The 19,656-nt window shown below is 41.6% G+C and overlaps 1 protein-coding gene across 1 annotated transcript in view; it reads left to right on the top strand.

Moving 5' to 3' along the window:
* LOC102235242 (muscarinic acetylcholine receptor M4-like) overlaps positions 1-17,629 on the top strand; it is a 41,121-nt gene extending 23,492 nt beyond the window's left edge. Inside the window, exons 4-8 of the mRNA XM_014472031.2 lie at positions 3,287-3,441; positions 3,953-4,154; positions 6,065-6,148; positions 10,784-11,053; positions 17,346-17,629. Coding sequence (XP_014327517.1) covers positions 3,287-3,441; positions 3,953-4,154; positions 6,065-6,148; positions 10,784-11,053; positions 17,346-17,591 — 957 coding nt within the window. The 3' untranslated portion in view covers positions 17,592-17,629. The remainder of the gene's footprint in view (positions 1-3,286; positions 3,442-3,952; positions 4,155-6,064; positions 6,149-10,783; positions 11,054-17,345) is intronic.
* Positions 17,630-19,656: the final 2,027 nt, after the last annotated feature.

Below are 19,656 nucleotides of genomic sequence, written 5' to 3'. Positions count from 1 at the left end.
AAGTCCGAACGGGAGGACCCTGAACTGGAAATGCCTCCCCTGAAAAGCAAAACGAAGAAACCGCCAATGGGGCGGAGCGATTGGGATGTGAAAATAAGCATCCCTGAGATCTACGGAAGTGAACCAATCGCCTGGGGAAATCGCCTGCCACACTTCCTTGGTGGTCAGCATATGAAAGGGCATGACCTTCAAGTACACATTCAGGCCTCTGAGGTCCAAGACTGGACGCAGGCCCCCGGTCTTCTTCGGAACCAGAAAATACATGGAATAAAAGCCCCCTGGATCCAGCAGGGGGTCCACAGGCACTATAGCACCCTTGGCCAGCAAGGTGCAGATTTCTTGGTTCAGTGCCTGTGCCTTCACCGGGTCGCAGATCGCAGTCATCCTGACCCGGCCAGGGATAGGTGGCCGGCGGCGGAATTGAAGACGGTACCCCCGGGACAGGGTGGACAACACCCACAAGTCCGGGGTGTGGGCAGCCCAGAAGCTGAGCTGACCCGGGGAAAAATAACCGACCGCCGGCCCTAAGGCATCATCTGCGGGCCCCCCGGCCCTTCGAAGGCCCGGGAGGACGTCGGCCAGACTGCGCGGCTCGAAAGGGATGAAAGGACCTCGTCCCAGCTTGGTCTCGAGCCCTGTTTCTCCGATCTGGAGCAGGTCTCTGGACCGATCTCTGACCTGGTACCAGCCCCTGGGGCTCAGTGGAAGAAGGAGAAGGCCCTGAGGACCTCCGTGAAGGACCCGCAGCCGCCCAGGTGCTGACTGGCTGGCGATCACGTCTGTGAAGCCCTGCCAGCTGTTGCCTCGTTCTAGAAGCCTGAGCTGTACGGTCCAAGGCGTCCAGTGCCGCAGAACCAAAAAGTTCCCCCGGAACCACAGGCAGGGCCCGGAGGGTCCTCCTACAAGGCTCAGTAAGTGGTGACTGCGCCAACCAGACTTGGCGGCGAGCGTGAACCAGTGTGGATAGTGTGCGTCCAAGTTCCCTCGACATAAGAGCAAAGGCCTGCAGAGATGCATCAACCAGGCCTTGCGTGGCATGATCCAGTGGAACAGATTCCAAGGAGGAAGACAGGGCCAGCATAAGATGGGATAGAGAGTTCCCAATCCGGCCCATGCGGGCCCCAGAGTCATAGGCCTTGCAGAGAAGGTCATCGGTAATACGGCACTGAGGACGCGGACAACGGGCATTGGACCGCAAAGCCTCATCAGGTGGGATAATAAGAGAGGCAATGCCCGGTTCCACCGCTGGCATCTGCCCCAAGCCAACCTTGGGGGCCTCCAGCATAGCTGCCAGGACCCTGCCATCCGTCGTCAGACGCGAAAGCGCCTTGGTGTCTGACCAGCAAGCATGGAGTTCCCGCACGTACTCCGCCGAGGGAGGAACCATAAAGGCAGTCTCTGACCTACTGCGCTTAAAGAAGGCGCTGGAAGCCGTAGGCTGGGCCTGAGGAACACTAATCTGTAAACGGGCAAGAGCCGTTCTAATAGCAGATGTCACAGATTCCGCCGTATCCTCCTGGGAGGCAATGGAGTCCGACCCAGAGGCCCCGGAGCCCAGCTCCGGCAGGTCCTCACAGAAATGGGTGCCAGAGGCCGCCACAGAAACAGCATCATCGGCGTTGACTGACATTTCATCCTGCTCGGAAGGGAGAGCCGGGCCGCGATCATCAGCAGTCTGAAAGGACTGGAGGAGGGCTTTCATTTGGGCCAGTTCAGTAGTGAGATGATCCACTCTCGTGGACAACCGCCCTGCATCGGTCCGTCTGGCTCGTTTTGTCGGTACCGAAGGTGCAGCCACAGTAGACCGTTTGCACATCGCTTTCCCCATCGGCAAATGAGTACGCGGCGCAGCGCCCGCCCAGTCGGTAGGCTGCTCCAGCGCAGCCAACCGATCCAGTCTGACTGACCGGGGCATGACGCAACAGTTGGGGCAAGCGTTATCTGACAGCGCCTCCCGGAGATGTTCCACACCGAGGCAGGAGGGACACAAGTCATGTCCGTCGTCGGGCTGAAGTGGAGCCAGACAGGACGAGCAGCATAAATTATCCAGCATCATACCGCTGAAAGGCGTGATTAGCCTGCCACCAACAGAAGTCAACACGAGCAGAAAACGCTACCGGCGACTCCGTTGCAGAAAACCCCCCGTAGAGGTTCCAAACTCAGCATGAGCAGAACGCCACTAGCAAATCGATAATCAACCAAAGATGAACTCAGCACGAGCAGAGACGCCACTGGTGAGTCAGATAAACAACAGCAAAGTAAAATGGACTCAGCCCGAGCAGAAAACGCTACTGGGGAGTGTAGATAAACAACTGTAGAAGAACTCAACGCGAGCAGAAACGCTACTGGTGAGTGTAGATAAACAACTGTAGAAGAACTCAACGCGAGCAGAAAACGCTACTGGGGAGTGTAGATAAACAACTGTAGAAGAACTCAACGCGAGCAGAAACGCTACTGGTGAGTGTAGATAAACAAACTGAAAACTCAGCGCGAGCAGAAACGCTACTGTGAGACAAAAGAGCCACAAAAGAGGCAAATCAAAGCGAACAGTAAACTACTGCTGAGAAAAGAACAAAAACTTACCAGTCACCGCGGATCTGGTAAGGTGAAAGCAGCTTGTGCAGCCCCTGGAGGGCGAGACTTACCCGCAGCTCCGACCAAACCCGGTCACGGGGCTACCAGCAACAAGCAGCTAGGAAATTAGTGGTATACACAGAAGCAACCGGCTTCACACGACCACACACCTGTCCTCAACACACCTGCGCGCGAGAAGAACAAAAGGGATTGATTGCCGGGTGCCACGTGACTATATAGAGTCACGTGGGTCCCCGGCAGGTCACAGGTGACTTTGTTGTCATTAGTACTCGACCTGCGCATGCGCAAGAATGATCATTCAGTGCTTGAAGCACCGCCTCTGGCGGTCAGTAGGGATGAAATAGAACAAATAATATCTGGTGAATTATTGGAAGAGTGTTTTTTTGTTTGTTTGTTTGTTTGTTCGTTTTTATTTCCACCCTTTCAAGAATCCAGTTTCAAAATTGGTGGAAAACTTAATATAAATGCAACCAGAGCTGAGTTTGTGAGAATATCCTTTTAGTTTGACCAAAAATAGTCTCTGTATAGTTTGTATTAGTCGGTCTCAATATTAATCTAGTACGTGTCAAGTAAATACAAAATGCTTTTTATTGGACTTTAAATTGCCGCCTGTGTATCTAACTCTTACATATCTTAATTACCTCTGAGTGTGAACAGATGCATTTTTTCTTTTCTCTGTTTCCTCTTCCAGTTCCTTTCTAACCCCGCAGTGACCTTTGGGACGGCTATAGCGGCCTTCTATCTGCCCGTCGTTATTATGACAGTCTTGTACATCAACATCTCCTTGGCTTCCAGGAGCAGAGTCTCCAAACACAAACCTGAGAAGAAAGAGAAGAAGGGGATCAAGTAAGATTGATCAGTGAATTAAACATCAAACTTCTTTGAAATACCTTCTGGACATAACAGGGATTTTTTGTTTTTCTTTCTCAAATTCAACCTAGCTTAAAAAAAAATACCAGAGGTTTGCATGCCCTGTATATAATGATGCAGTCATTTTCTTCACTCTGACATTAAATCTGGTTAAACTTTTCAGTATGGCTCTGATTAGATCATGTCATGAATTAACTCATCAAACCTTTATCCACCTGAAAGATCATCCCAAACTGATTGACATAATGAGTCTAAATTTAAAGAAAGTCACAAAGATTTAAAAAAAATATATATATTCTGACATTTAGAAAATTGATACAGTTTAATAAAACAGGAAAACTTCAGAATGTTTTAATATCAGGAAGCAGGACACAACAGGAGTTACTGTTTGAGATTATTGTAAAACAGTTTTGTCAACGTCCAAAAACATTCTCTAGAGTCTTAAACGTATTTTCTAGTTGAATATAATAACTGTCCATTTCCTCAGACCTCCCAACCTGCTAAAGAGTCACATGATAAAGCAGAACAACAACAACGACACCAGCCCTCAAGTCAGTCCTCGCTCCACTCCCAAGGCCAGCCTGGACTCCACCACCACCGCCCTGGATGGAGTAAAGAACGGCCAGGTGGAGGAACAGAAACCTTCCCAAGCCGGAGCCCTGGGGCACCCCAGTCCCAGACTGGCACAGGTACTGACTTATTATTCTAAACCTTATTACACATTAGAAAGTTTAGTTGTTGGAAAAATTAAGCTCTAAGCTTCAATATGACGGTCTTTGCGTCCATTTTGATTAAACTTGCAGGATGTTTATCTCTTGTGTTGTTGCCAATAGTGAAAGAAATCTGGGATTTAAGCTGATCAGCATTATCACATGATCTGTGGGGAATATGGCCTTAAATCATAAATAAATAAATGTAGTCTTAGAGATATTTCCACATTTATTCATAGCCCTCCGGTAACTGTGGAGCTGAACACCGTCCGTTCCCTCAGAACGCCCTGGGGTGGAAAGCTCAGGGCCTCAGCCTGAAAACCAGAGTCATTTCCTCTTTAAACTTTCTGAATCCTCTCATGTTCCCTTTCTCCTTCTGTTGCTTTCTGTCTAGATGTTTGAAAATGAGAAGAAACTCTAAATACATCTTTGAACACTGGTGATGTTAGACTTATTTTATTATCATTGCACAAAGACACAACAGTGAATTTAGCAATGAAATTTAAAGCTACTTAAAGATTTAAATCTATAGAGTCATGCACTTATTAGAGCCACAGTTTAAAGGACAGTGTTACTTTGAGTGATGGTGTTGCTGAGGAAGAAGAAAAAGATAAAGATGATGATAGAGGGAACTGTTAAGACAAAGAGAGAGAGAAGGTGAAACAGATTAAAAACCGAGAAACCACACCCCAGTAAAACTGAGACAGATCTCCATAGCAACACTGAAAACCTCATTGTTTCTTTTTTGTGCAGGCAGAGCGTTGCGTGCCTATATGATTGTCAGTGCTGTTGTTTTGTTCTGAAGGATGATTGCCCCCGGCCTACATGTTCACCTTTACCTTCTGTTTCAGCTCCAGCAGCAGCTGCACGGCAGCATGGAGCGTTTATGCTAAACTACAGTTGGGTTCAAAATAATAGCGCGTCTATAAAAAGTGAGCAATGTTCAAAATCCTGGTGATAGCTTTTATTTTGGTAAATGTCCTGGGAACAGAGAACATTCTTCTCTACATCACAAACGTACGCAGATTTTATCTCATGTATTATCAGCTGCAAATAACTATTTGGCGGGTTGTGAATAAGACTGTCATGACGCTAAAGTCTTCATGAATATTTATGACTGTTGTCATAAAGTGTCATTCGCTAAATCATGACACTTTTAATACAAAGTTGACATTATTCAAAATGTCTTTATGACAACTTGTCATTAACCAAGAAATCATGATCTGACAGAAATTAGTTAGAAAAGTATTACTGATTAAACTTAAAAAAATGATGTAGCTTTGTGTTATTAAAGCTAAAGTTTAATCAGTAATACTTTACAAAAAGTGGCAATGAAAGATGATATGTTTTTGCTCAAATGAGCCTGAAGTATAATAAAAAGTACCTGACAGCACTGACTGTGACGAACCCTTGATGTCTGTGGTATTGGTTTTTTACCATGGAGGGAATCCATCTAATCATCAACTCTTGATGTAGCCTTTCTGTGTGTCTGGGCTCATTAGTGTGTTCTGTTTTAGTGAAGGTTTCCGCTCTGGATGTTCGCTCTACCTCTTTGATGGATCTGTTTCAGTCCTTTCCAGTCAAAGAATGGCTCCTTTCACTTTCACTGATGTCAGTTCACAGACTAAAGTCAGAATGCAGATTCCACATACAGAATCTCCCGCAATCCTCCTACCTGCTCTACTAATCAGAAGATCTAACGAGAATTTCTCACAGCTCTCCATGAAGCAGTTTCTAAATTCATAGCCATCTGCAGAACGCTGCAGTCCTCTAACCTCTACTTGCAGCTTTGGAGTGCCCTCAAATTAAAGCAGAGAGACTGTATTTTGAGCCTGCATTTATTGCATAACTGAGTGGCATTAGAGTTTGTGCCTTTTTCTTTCTCGCAGGAGGAGAAGGAGAGCTCCAACGACTCGTCCACAGCTTTTATCCCTCCAACAGAACCAAAGGCCAACAGCGAGGCGACGTCTGAGGTTTGTGTCCAAAACGTGGATAATATTGTTGTTAGTGGTCAGAAAGGGAAGCGCATGGTCAGTAACTCGTGTAGGCTCGGTTGTGTGGTAAGAGAATATTCCTCGCATCATTAAACTTGGACTGTTGATATAACCATAGAGATCCTTTCATGTTGTTTACAACGCACTCTGGGAGCCGGTGTGTTTTCTGCTGCTGTAAACCTCCTGCTTTAAGGTTCAACGTCTCTGTTCAGAAGTGGTGGTCTGCGTACTGTGGCTTGCTAAATTATCAATGCTTTTCCTTGAACTTTTCCGTATTTTGGTGCATTGCATTCACAAATATAAATCTATTTCTCTGGAATTTAATGTGAAAGACCAACACAAAGCGGTATGCAATTGTGAAGTAGAAAGAAAATTCAACATGACTCCAAATTTTTTTTTTAATAAGTTAAAAATCTGAAAAATGCGGTGTGCAAAAGTAGTCAGCCCCCTTTTTTCTGAGTGCAAATGCAGCAGCTCTGTGACTGTTGATTACTGGTATATGTGTATATACAGTATATAACTATGGCTGAAAAACGTATAGTGATGTACATAAGCATTTCAAAAAGTCGAAGCATCTAATTCTGAAGATGACTTATTCTATTTGGACTAATTCCTACATGATTCTTAAAACCCAGGCAATTCAGCCGTTAGAGATTTAAAAACTCAGTTGTAATAAAATCTTGTGGTTTGGTGATGGCTTGGTGTCAAACTTAAAATGGACACAATGACAAGCAGGAGAATTATACAATGACACAAACAGGGAAGCAAATGGCAGCTCTGTTTGAGTGATGTATGCAAATATTTTCAGATGAATGCAACATTATGCAGAAAAGCAAAAAAAAAAACAAGATGGAACTTTCAGAGTCTGAATTTGCATGTAAGGACAGTACTGTAGGTTTGACATAAAACAATCTGACGCCGGTCTGGACGTTTTCCTTCAGATGCTGACTGACCTGCTCTGTGTGTTTGACACGCAGCACCACGTCTGGATTATTTTTAGCTACATACGACCGTTTCATATCGTCATCTGACGTCTCCTCACTTTTTCTCGACAAAACACTTTTAGGATTTGTGCTTAAAATTTTGCCGGCCTTGTCTTTTGCCTCCTTGCTCCTTCGCACCTTTTCAGTTATAACTATGTATCAGAGCAAATAGGATGATATTTGAAGCTCTGAAATGGTTTTAGTGACATTTAACTTTTCATTGCCATTGCTTCTTTAGATCAGAATGTTTCAAAATAATCTTTTTTGTTCTCCTTGGAGCATCTTTGCCTCTTTTTCTAACCTGTTCCAGGTGTTCAAGCTGCTCTTCACACATCCTCAAACCGTTTTCCCCGCTGAGTTTATTCTTAGCACTCAGGCTGAGTTTTTTTTTTTTTTAAACCAGTTTTAACTATGAAACTCTTTGCCAAAGCAACTGTTGAAACAGTTGTCTTGCCTGAAGCCCTGCCCATGTATTTAGATAAAGAAATTCCCAGTGCTCTGTATTTTACACATCAGTGGAGGGGGGGAAAAAATCCACTTTTAATACGTTCAAACCCCACATCATTGATTAATGTTCCCATTAGGTCTATTCACACACAGAGAGAGATGCTCACAAGACTCTGCAGACAATTTGGCTCGGCTCTTTCCCCCAGATGCTGTTGACATGAGCTGTTCAGGGCGGGAGATCTTCTGCTGGAGACGAGCTCTCACAGCGGGAAGCTCCAGGGAAAAGACATGGGGGAGCATCTTTCCATGAGGCATGACGCTGGGACCGCAGTGTTTTCTCTACACACGGCTACCTGATGGCTGGTTTCCGTGGATACTCGTATCACATGCAGCCGTGTTTCACGTCTGCGGATAGGAGGAGAATTGCAGTGGCTCTTATCGGCACACAAATGTGCTGGTTCATATTTGCTTATCTTTCAGACATTTTACAGACACAAGTAGGCTCTGGAAATCTTACAGAGCTTCCAAAGAACAGCAGTGTGTGTAAAAAAAAATAAAATAAAATAAAAAGGCCAGACATGTATGGCCTGTTTGGTTTTTGTGATCTGACTTTGCAACCAAGACACATTTTAGGAAACATGGGAATTACGTTGAATTCACACCAGCCTTGTTCTTTAATCAAACTCTGAGCAATAAAAAAAAAAAACATTGGCCTCGATTTGGTTGAAGTGAACTCTGCTGCGGTTTGAATGCACATGTGGTCGCCAAACAGCCTTAGTCAGTCTTGCAGAAATAGTTTTATTGAATCAATGCCATAAACTTTCAAAAAAAAATTCAGAAAACAGAAATATTAGAGACTGGGAAAATGTTCATTCATAGGCAGAAGGTGCAAAGAAATTAACATATTACTACCACTACAGTACTACTACTACTAATAATAATAATGATAAGGCTAGAACCTCATCTTACAACCTTTCTTTAATTATTGAAAAATAGAAACAAAATCAGTATAAAGCAGTACATTCTATCCATCTATTAACTATATATTAACATCTATTTAACCTATCTCCAGAGGTCAACAGGTGAGAGGCGGGTTACACCCTGGAGACGCTGCCAGCCCATCACAACACAGAGGACAAACAGACATGCACACACACATTCATACCCAAGGGTAATTTTAAGAGACCAATTAACCCAACAGTCAGAGTCCCTGCAGAGAACATGGAAGGTCCCAGCAGAAAGAACCAGGACTGGGATTTGAACCCAGAACCTCCCGGCTTCTTTAGAAAACGAAGACAATGATCAGAAAAAGATGAGCTACATGACAATGAATGGAAATATGTTGCTAACTCTTCTGAATATTCGATGAACAGCACTGGAAAATATTTTTAATTAAAGTTTGTCTTGGATTAAATAAGAACACAGTTGAAACCAGTTTCTTTTACACACTGTAACTGTACACACACATTTCAACGTCTGAGACGGATTCTGTTTTAGTGAAGATTATCAAAAGTGTTTCCATTTTAAATATGCCTGAAGAATTAAAGAGAATTAATTTTCTATTTTCTTTGTTCATCTTGATCAGTTTCCATACAGATCTGTAGTAATTGGAGGAATTACCTCATGAACATGTGTGACCTGGAGCGTCTGTACACACGTCCCTTTCCTCCTGACATAACTGGAAATTAGGACCAAAACTTCAATTTTATTTTATCATCATGCTACAGATTTTATTTTTTTTTAAACTGACAAGATATTTCCTTCTGCAAATTTCCAAATAACTTTTTGTGAATTTTGGCGTAAAGGCTTCTTCCTTGCTGAGCTCATAACATACAGAAATCATTTCACTTTGGATAATAAGACAATCTAATGACACAGTTGTGTCTTGTTTTATTCCTGAGGTTGATAGATTTTACACCAAACTCATCTGTGAGACACATATTGGCATAAAACTGTGTGTAGTTCTGCTTCAGTTTTTCACAACGATCCTGCTGGATTAAGACTTTGCAGTTCTGGTCTCACTCTTGTTTGCTCAGCTCCACTTTAAATTATCAGGACGGATGGAAGGTTTATTCAACACAGGTGTTTGCAAACATGAAGTTCTTCAAAAATCGGACCTCAATCACGTGCTTCTCTCCTCAACCTTCACATAAACCTTCTCCTCAATGTAACCTCTCAAGGAGAAGGCCGGCTAGGATGCAGTCAGTGAAGCACAAGAACGTAACATCAGCCGTAACCCAATACATCATGGAGAACATCCATCTGAATTGGGGCAACATTAGCTTTTCCTCTCCAATTGAAAACACAAAAAGTGTGAATTTTTCCTCCTTTATCTACACAGCAATAATATTTTAACCAAACGAACATTAGCATGACATTTGCCTTAATTTCTGCGGTTACCTAACTTCTTGTTGGTGCATTTCCAGCAACAAAAATGTTAATTTTCTTTTAAAACTGCATTTAGCTAAGTATAATGGATGCGTGTGCCCGAGTGTGTTTCCGGGTTAAAAAAAAAAATAAAAAAGTCGCTGGATGCTTGTGGCAGGACTTTCTACGAAACAAAAATAAAATAAATAGGCAATAAAAGATTTTGTTTGTTTGTTTTGCATGTAACATTTTCCATTTAAGAAGACATAAACTGCTGGGAGGACAATAAGATCCGCTGCTGTGCCGTGTCCAGTAGAGTTCATTCAAATTCAATTAAATAAGCAATCTTAAAATGTTGAGCCTCTCTCAGCAGACATTCAACGGATGCAGCAAATCAGTATAAAATGCGTCTTAGTTTATGTTCTTGATTTAAAGTCCCAACTAGATGCTTTTATATTCAATTAAATTCTTCTGTACTTACTGTCTCATTTTTGGTAGCTCAGTGTTACTGACTTGCTGTAGAGCATTAACTTTCACCTGAACCCTTTAAGGTCTCACAGGAACTGAGTTGCTGTGAGACCTTACTGCTAATTACCTGTTTGCTGCTGAAGAGGAGCTTCTGTGCCTCATAGAAATGTTTAAAGTTAAGAAGAACTGCACTTTAGCAGGAAGAAACCTCCAGTAGACCCTGGTCCAGTGTGAGCGGCCATCTTATTAGCTACTCTAACTGCACACTTTATGAAAAAAGAAAAGTTTTAACCCTATTAAAAGAGAAATCACGGTGAGATTTAATAAAACTCTTTGCTTTTGATTGCAGGCGGCTGCAAATCCCAATCCAGTTGTCACGACAACATCCAACTCTGCCCTTACCAAGATGAACCCATCGTCAAGGTGGTCCAAGATAAAGATAGTCACGAAGCAGGCGGGCGACGAATGCATCACAGCAATAGAGATCGTCCCGCCGGTGGAGGGAGCGGAGAGGCGCTCCATCCCAATCAGCCGCCCCAGAACCGTGGCAAGAAAGTTTGCCAGCATCGCGAGAAGCCAAGTGAAGAGGAAAAGACAGATGGCTGCCAGAGAAAAGAAAGTGAGTGTTTAAGCATGTGGTGAAAACTGGATAGTGTTGCAGCAACATATTTCCATGTACTGTATCCAAAAGACACATTTTTTTTACTATCTGATTTTAAAACAAACTAAACTTTTACCGTTTTAGGTCATCTGATTTACCAAACTTATTCACATACATCCTCTAGGCTCCACCCACTAAAGTTCAGAGTGAGCAGGACTTTCCTGCTCACTCTGAAGCAAACTATTGCAAATGTGAGCAAAATTTGTCAATATTAACACTAATGTCGAACGATTACATTTTCGCAATTGTGGCGTTTCCGTTAAATAAGACACGCAATTTAAATGACGTGTGAATAAGTTTGTCCACGTGTTAAAAAACATGCGGTGTCATGATCCTCCAACTACTTCCTGTTGTCTTCTTTGTGGTTTGACTCATAAGATGCGGGAAAAAAATTTACATTGCATTTTTCCCAAATAAACCAAAGAACCACCTAATCCTAGCATCACAAGTAATTTTACTGAAAAACATCTTTGTTTCAGAACTGGCATGTCTACGGGTGGGGATTACAGATCCATTTACCCTCAAACTTTAACTTTCTGGTTGATGTCTGTAGGCTCTAATTTCCACAGATTGTTTTTTTTTCTTCTTAATATCAGTTTTTAATTATAAAATTTTGATTTTTTTCTATCTTATTTCATTTTAAATATGACAACAGTCAGAAGGGCTCAGAACCTACATTTTTGTTTCTTCAGGACATGTTTCCAAAGCTCTTGTTTCCAAGTAGATTCCTGAACTGTAATCTGGCTGAATGTTTGGTTTGGAGTAATGGCTTCTTCTTCTTCTTCTTCTCTGAGCCTATGGTGGGACACGACTGGTTTCACTGGAGATGATGAGTATCTTTACAAAGTCTTTAGCTATTGTTCTGGGCATTTTGAATATATTTGACCCCCATTGTTCTCACCATAAAGGAGCTCTTTTTTTTTCCAAATATTGGCTATTAAATACACACTTTCACACTTACATGGCAACACAACTACGGTAACTGTTCTTGGTTTCTGTCTTCTGCCTCTTGACCTTTTTCATCTTTCATTTGACCCGGCAGAATGTGTTGGTGGATTTTCTGAGGATGTTTCATGACTGTGGCTTAACAGGAATTGTGAAATTGAACTGACTGTGGCGAGTCATTTTACTATAAAGTGTGTGAAAGCCACTTTTTTTTCCTGCAGTGAGAAAATAGCTACTGGGAAAACGCAGAATAATACCCAGTTATTTGTGTTATTCAATTAGAGCACCTTGCCGTTGCAGCTCCACAGGGACATTATGTTTGAGTGAAGCAGTGGGCCGTGTAAACACATGTGGACAAATCTTGTTATGATCAAATGTGGTTTATCCAAATGATAAGCACTCTGAAGGTTTATTTATTCAGGAGTGAAATTTTCCTGCATAAATGCTGTTAGTAAACAGCAAAACATAGAGCTGCATCAACAGCAGCCTGTTAGCTTTTGTGGCCTGTTAGATTTTTCTTCCATCATTTCAATCTGCTTTTTGTATTTACTCAGGTTATCTTTGGTTACTCAGGATGATCCAAATCATTCTGGTTTGACAAAGAAAGATTGTGTGGCTTGTAATGCTGCAACAAGTCAGACACAATGTCAGATACTGTATGTGTCATTGTTAACCCATAAAAGCATCACTTGAGTCTCAGCCCAGACAAATAAACACCAGACTGGAAGAAATGTCAATAGAATGAGCTGACATTTGATCCCAAATGTTGCTAAGCTAAACTGAAGTTATTCAGCAGCAGAAATCTACTTTCCCAGCGTCCTCAGCTCCTCGCCTTTAAAAGCACTCGGCCAAACTGGGTGTGAATGAGGCAACAGCTATGATGTTCTGCAGTATGTCCAGATCTGGCCCCTACCATCTGTGTTGATGCCGTTACCAGCAAAAGTTGTCTCATATTTCAGGAGAAGGTGGGTAGTCAGCAGAGTGGCTCAGATGTCGCCTCACAACAACAAGGCTTTTACTTTCTCTCTGTGAATAAGATTTCTTCTGATTCTGGTTAACTACTGTGATGAATAATTATGCAGCTGATGTGTCTCTCTCTCTGTTGACCCTGTGAAGGAATAGTGACCTTGGTTTGCCTTATGGCTCCAGCCCCTTGCAGCCCCGAACCCAATTAGTTCTTCTTTTATGCTACAGTACATATAATGATGCAACTGAAGAAAATAATTTATCTATTTGAATACAAATGTATAAAGCATTCAATATCTTCAGGATGTTGCAATTCATGGCATTTTAATTGTAAAAATGCTACAAAATAAATAGCTTGCAATTTTTTTTTCTTGACTAATAAACAACTCAGTATAAATGTCTTTAAAAGTCTTTCATCATAAACAGATAGTTTTATCTTAACACTTTAAAATCAGTTGGATGTTTGTATTTCTACACTCTGTGGGCTATCAGTGTATTATTAAAGTGAACATTTTCTGTCTAATGTAACAGTGCTGTTTGGACACTTAACAACTAGCAGACAAGAAAAATATTAAACTTTCCTACCACTTTAAAGCGACTTAAAAGTAGTAAACATCCCAGTAGATGTAAGCTAACACTACGTGTTTTGATGTTAGCTTTACAGAAAGCTCAATGATGATGTTGGTCTGAGATTCCCAGTCAGAAAGTGCTTTCAATGTTTGGAGGTCTGAATCACACAACACTTTTCTCTACAGTTTTTCTTACTCTCAGTATCAAGGACTTATTTTTGGAAAAGAGATTTCTGCCCTCTTCCTGTGACGAATATTATGGATTTGAATGTTGCAGTGTAAAAATGTAAACATACACTTGAAAGCATTCGTGCTTCTATGATGATATTAACAGTCCAGCGTTGACTCAAGACTACACATATTTTTTTGTTTTTATTTAGAGTACATTGATATGTTTTCAATCTTTAGGTTATTACATGAAACACTTTTAAATATTAACAATTATAGTTTACTTGTCAATTGGTTCAAATGTATTTTTCCAAACATCAGGTGCCTCTCTGTTCCTGTGAAGCACAATTGTGAATGTTTCCTATAAAAGAAAGGTTCCTAAGTGGTAGGTTTGTGGCTCCTTTCAGTTTACAGTTATGTTATTGGTTCCTCTTGGTTTTCACTCTCTTTCCAAATTAGTGCAAGGAATGCATTGTGGTGATGTGACTGACCAGGACAGGATTTGCTGGCACATGGCGCCGTGCTGAGTTAGGGCTGTGCATGAATGATCAGGAACTCTGTTAGCTGTATTTGAATCACGGGGTAGAAGGAAGAAGGAGCTCACGACTACATAGAGCAATTTCTTCATGATTTTATCAACAAAAGAGCATCTGTGGCTGCATCATTGTTGTTATCATACAGCGGATCCACCATGCTCTGATTGCACTGCTGACGCTTTCTTAGAAGGTCTAGCATGAATATATGCATTACTGGACTATATTGCTTTTCCAATCCCCACTTCATATAGCTTTTGCCACTGGTAGTATTGGGTTGTTTTGCTCATTCAACGTGTGCACAAAAGAAACAGCCTCAATCTCCATCACAAAAAGAGAGGGTGAAGCACACACCTAATCCTACATGCCTGTGTTTCACTACAGCACTGCCCTTGAAGTACAATAAATCCATTTTCTCATAAATGTTGGAGTCTTAGATTTTGTAGTTGAGTTGAAGTTAGTTCTTTCTAAGCTTTCTTGAGTTTCATGAACTATATTCACTCAATAGTTGGTTGGAGATCCATTGACATGAAATACTTCATGACATGGAGGGAAGACGAGAGAAAAGACTTTGGACCACCGATCCGGTCCAAACCTTTGTCTCCTCAGGTGTCATGATCTGTGTTTTTCTGTGTATTTATTTCGAGTTTCTGTGTCCTTGAGTCTCTTCGTTGTCCTGTTCTCCCCTCGATTACTCCCAGGTGTTTCTCATTCCCTGATTGCCCTCCTGTGTATTTAGTGTCACCTGTGTGTCTGTGTCTTTGTCGGGTCCTCGTCTCATTTGGCTTGGTTGTATGTGTCGTCTCCGTCAGCTGTCCATTCGTTTCCTCCAGTTGCTATAGGCGTCGAGCCCTGGATTCTGCTCAGCCGTGCCGCCTGGTTGTTGGACTATTGTTGGACTTGTTTTCTTCATTAAACCTTCATTTCTCATTTATGCCTGGGTCTACTGCGTCTGCCTCACCACCTACACCGCACCACTACATGACATCAGGTCAGATTAGCAGCTTCTGATGTTGTCTCTGGTTCAGGATTTACCTGAAGGAGCGTGATGGTTACTGTCCATGTCCTGGATATGTGCAGTTGCTCTTGATGGCTCAGCCATAGTCCAAGCCTTTGGTACTTCCTTTCCACTGAAGGTGCTTTGCTTCAATACCTTATCCCTTATCCCTGTTCTCCCAGACTTTTCCCCTTTCATTTTATTTCCACCAATATGTTCGCTTTCAAGGATTTTTTTTTTTATTGCTCTTGTAATAGAAAATTTTGTTTATAGCCTTTGATGGAACTGATGATACTTATTATTACCATTTATTTACTGATTATATCTGCTGTGTTTTTGTATTTCTGCAAGATGTGGTTAAAGAAGTTTCCAGGTAATGTTAGATGTTTCTGCAGCTGTGATAGTATGAGAGACATGAAGACATGTTGGGTAAAATGCTTAACCTGGCAGTTGTCTTAAAGGAGTGCAGTTTGTGCCCTTGTTTGACCCTGAACCCATCTGACAAAGAAGAATTAGAAGTTTCTCCTGAAATCCTTATCGGCTCTCTTTCCTGCCATAAAATCATACCCTCCAAGAGGTTATGTCCACCACGCTACACAGAGTCTCATGTCACCTGAACCTACCATGTTCAGGTCTTGGACAGGTTGGCATGACAACAAGCCTCTGTCTATTGTTGCTTCACTTATGAAGTCCCCAGCTACTAGATGTAAAAGCTTCTTTCAAAGTAAATTCTTGCATAAATCTACAGAGTTATGTTTAAACAAGAGCATCTCTTCTGGCTGCTTCACTTTGTTTTTTATTTTGACTCTTTGCTGGTGTTTTCGGCCATGCTCTCTCAAAAATCACTTTCTTCCCATCAGACTGTTATTTCAGGCATTTAGATGCAACTACAGTTGTGGGACAAATGATGCCTCTGTGCAACAGGCTCTAACGCAGCATTTAAAGCTAGAATTCAAAACAGTTTACTGGTTCATCCTTTGAAACAGATGTCTTTTTTGCACTTGAATAATTCATACCTTTCTGTTGAAAGTAAATGCCTTTGAAAATGCTTGGTTTGAATGCAAGGGCGTAATGGCATTCGCTGCTTTTATTCACATAACACTGAATCATGTCCTAAAGCTATAATAGCTGCAGTTCACACAGACAGTTGAAACCAGAGATTTACATTCACTGTGCAAAAAGACTTTTTCTCCCTCTTTCTTATATTAAGATACCTGAATAATAAAAGAGTGAATATTTTTAGAATTTTTTCTTCTTCTTTAAATTCCAAGTTTCACCTGCTTTTAAACTGTATGATTTTGGTCAAATGTTTGGGTTTCCTTCAGCAATAGTTTGTTGGAATGACAGACACACCTTTCCAGCTCCGCCCTCTGAGGCTGAGGTCACGACCTTGTGATGGACACTCCAAAACCGTTTGGAGCCGTCAGCCATCAGACCACAGGATAGATCTACAAAACTCAACGTTCTTGTCCATGAGTGCATTTCCAAACTGTAATCCGTGTCTTTTGGAGATGGCTTCTTCCTCCCTGAGCGACCTTTCAGCCCATGTTTGTACAGCAGCTTGTTCATGAGGTTTTCAGCATTGAGTCACACGTTTCAGACCAAAACCTCTTCACATCTGGGACAGAGAACACGTCTCCTTTTTGATGTGTATGATAACTGGACATTCTTGTACAAAATTGTTCAAACAAGTGAGCCTTGTTGGAGGCCAGAAACTTTTGCCTCAGTTTTCTTCAGCCTTCCTGACACTCTACTTCTTTGCATTTTGTGTGTTGACACACAGCGTCAGTGGTGTGTTTGTGGTGTTGCAGTGAAACACATCCACATGCATCTCAAATGTTTTGTCTCACCTCTTCATCGTTAGCTAACAAATCCGTTGCATTATCTGGATTTGTCAAAAGGCACTGTAATCAGATTCTAACTGCATCGGGTCCGTTTAGATAAAAGCAAACAGACAAAATGTCCCCTCTGTGTCTTTTTAAAGATCTTTCATTTGGAACTGCTTGTACCTTTACTCTGTTTTGCTAAGTCCAATCTTCTGCTCTCTCTCTTTTCTTTCTCATTCTCTGCAGGTAACCAAGACCATCTTTGCCATCCTCCTGGCTTTCATCATTACATGGACACCGTATAATGTCATGGTGCTGATATCCACCTTCTGTCAGTCCTGTGTCCCTGACACCGTGTGGGCGATTGGCTACTGGCTATGTTATGTCAACTCCACCATCAACCCAGCTTGTTACGCACTGTGCAATGCCACATTCAAGAAGACTTTCAAAAACCTGCTGCTGTGCCAGTATAAAAATATAGGTACGAGATGAGATGAAAGAAGAAGATAAAGGGTGGGATGGGAGGGGAGGGAGAAGGAGGGGAGATGTAAGCCACGTCAAAGGAGGAACAGAGGAAACACTATAAAGGTGAGTGACAAGAAGACTGGATAAATAGAAGCATAAGTGTGTGAAATTTAACGAGTTCTGGCATATGGCGGGGGATATGCATCTATTTATTCTGCAAGTTAAAGCAAACAGGCGAGAGAGCTCCCCAGCTTCCCTTTACATGGATCCACAGAGTGGAAAAGCTCCTGCAGCCGTAAGACAAAGTGAATGTGGTCTGGGAAGGAAGGAACAACTGTAAAGTGTGGAGACCATGAATGGAAATAAAAGCTTGTGGAGACAAAACTAAAACAGAGCACTCACTCGGCGGCGGCAGTGGCGTTGCTCAGATTTGAGTGTTTTCGTGTATATTCGGATCAGCTGAGGACAGCTTGGAGATTCTGTCATTTTCCCCCATGATGAATTATTCCCCAGCAGAAATCCCCGCAAAGTCATGAGTTCAAGTTCTGATGTGATGCGGACTCTATTATATCAAAGCACCGAGGGCAGTTGTGTGGGTAATTGGCCACTGGCTGAGTTGTGACAGTTCAACTATCGACCCAGACGGGTAAAAGTTGGTCCAGAATCATTAAAAAGTTCTTCTTGTTCCTGCAGTGGATCTGAAATCAGCTGTTTGTACAGAAAGGAAACAAGAGACGGATTAAAATAAGGGAGAATAGGTCGCTGCGTTTCCATTGACCACATAATTGCGCAATTTGACATTTCAAAAATAAATTTGCTTAATAGAAACATGCCAATTTAAAAAACAAATTTGTTTTCTGATTTTAAAAAAAAAGCGATTTAGCACTAGGATGATTTTCAGCAGTATTGAAATTGATTTATCTTGCAAATAGGAGGATCATGATGCAGCATCACATGAACAAACGTAACGTGTGATTTTTTTATTGTATGCACGGCAATTGTGAAATTGTCTTTACTTTGACATTAAATTTAATCCCTAATGGAAACTCAGCTAGAGGCTTCCACTCCGAAAATAAGTTTCAGATTTAACATCTATTGAGACATAGCTGAAGTATCCATAGCGAGTTTCAACAGAGTCTGGTCAGGTCAAAGATTTTCCATTAAGTAACGTTTTAGCCGTAACATAAAGGAATTTCTCTGGTCTGCTCACAACAAAGTCAGCGTAAGCTCCATGTTCCGAATGTGACCCGTTGGACGGATGAGGATGTTAAGAGAAGAAAAGAAAAGGTGTTTCAGGAAGTCCCAGAGTACGCTGGAGATGAGGCCATCAGTGACCGAACCTGGGGCAGAAAAGGAAGGCAGCTCTGCCTTAGAATCATATCCTGATCATGGTTAGGGAGAGGACATTCTGATGTTTAATATTTCTTCAGTTATGGATGATATATTCATTTAAATCCACCTGATTTATTCATTAGCACCAATATGTTAATGATTTCTAAATGTCTCTCCTGCTAATATTATTGTTTTTAGCTGTATTAGCCCCTTTGAGTAATATATTGAAATTAGACATAAAAATAGAATTTCAAGTGCTTAACATTTGTTTAAAAAAATCCATTTTTAATATTTAGTTTTGAGATTTATTTTAAATATCTCAGTAATTACATGTTTTCAAACCTCCAGTTAAAGTAATTAGATTTCTTCTGTCATCAGAAGAACTACAATGTTCAGAGCAGCTTATTTTAGTCCTACCGAATAAGATTAAGTTAAGGGAGGGATTATATTTATAATTCAAATTGCCACAACACATATATCTTTATATTTGAAGATCTCAAAGAATAAACAAAATAACTTGTGGGCTTTCATCGGCTGCCGCATCTTAAAACAAGGTTGAGATTTGTTGTAGCAGAAGCATCTGAACCAAGCATTACTTATTCATTGCTTACTTTTTCCTTAAATTAAACTTCAGTGCTAATCCAGTCACTGGACGTTAGACAATTTGAAGTTTGTGATGCGTTTATTTCATTAGTAAAAACCCAAAACAACATAGCTGTGTTCAGCATTGTGGATCTCCTCTTGTGCTGTAAAAAAAACA

The sequence above is a fragment of the Xiphophorus maculatus genome, chromosome 24 (assembly GCF_002775205.1).
Source record: "Xiphophorus maculatus strain JP 163 A chromosome 24, X_maculatus-5.0-male, whole genome shotgun sequence".
In the NCBI taxonomy this organism is placed as follows: domain Eukaryota; kingdom Metazoa; phylum Chordata; class Actinopteri; order Cyprinodontiformes; family Poeciliidae; genus Xiphophorus; species Xiphophorus maculatus.
Note: the sequence above shows the minus strand (reverse complement) of the source record. Positions and strands in the feature narration are given on the sequence as shown.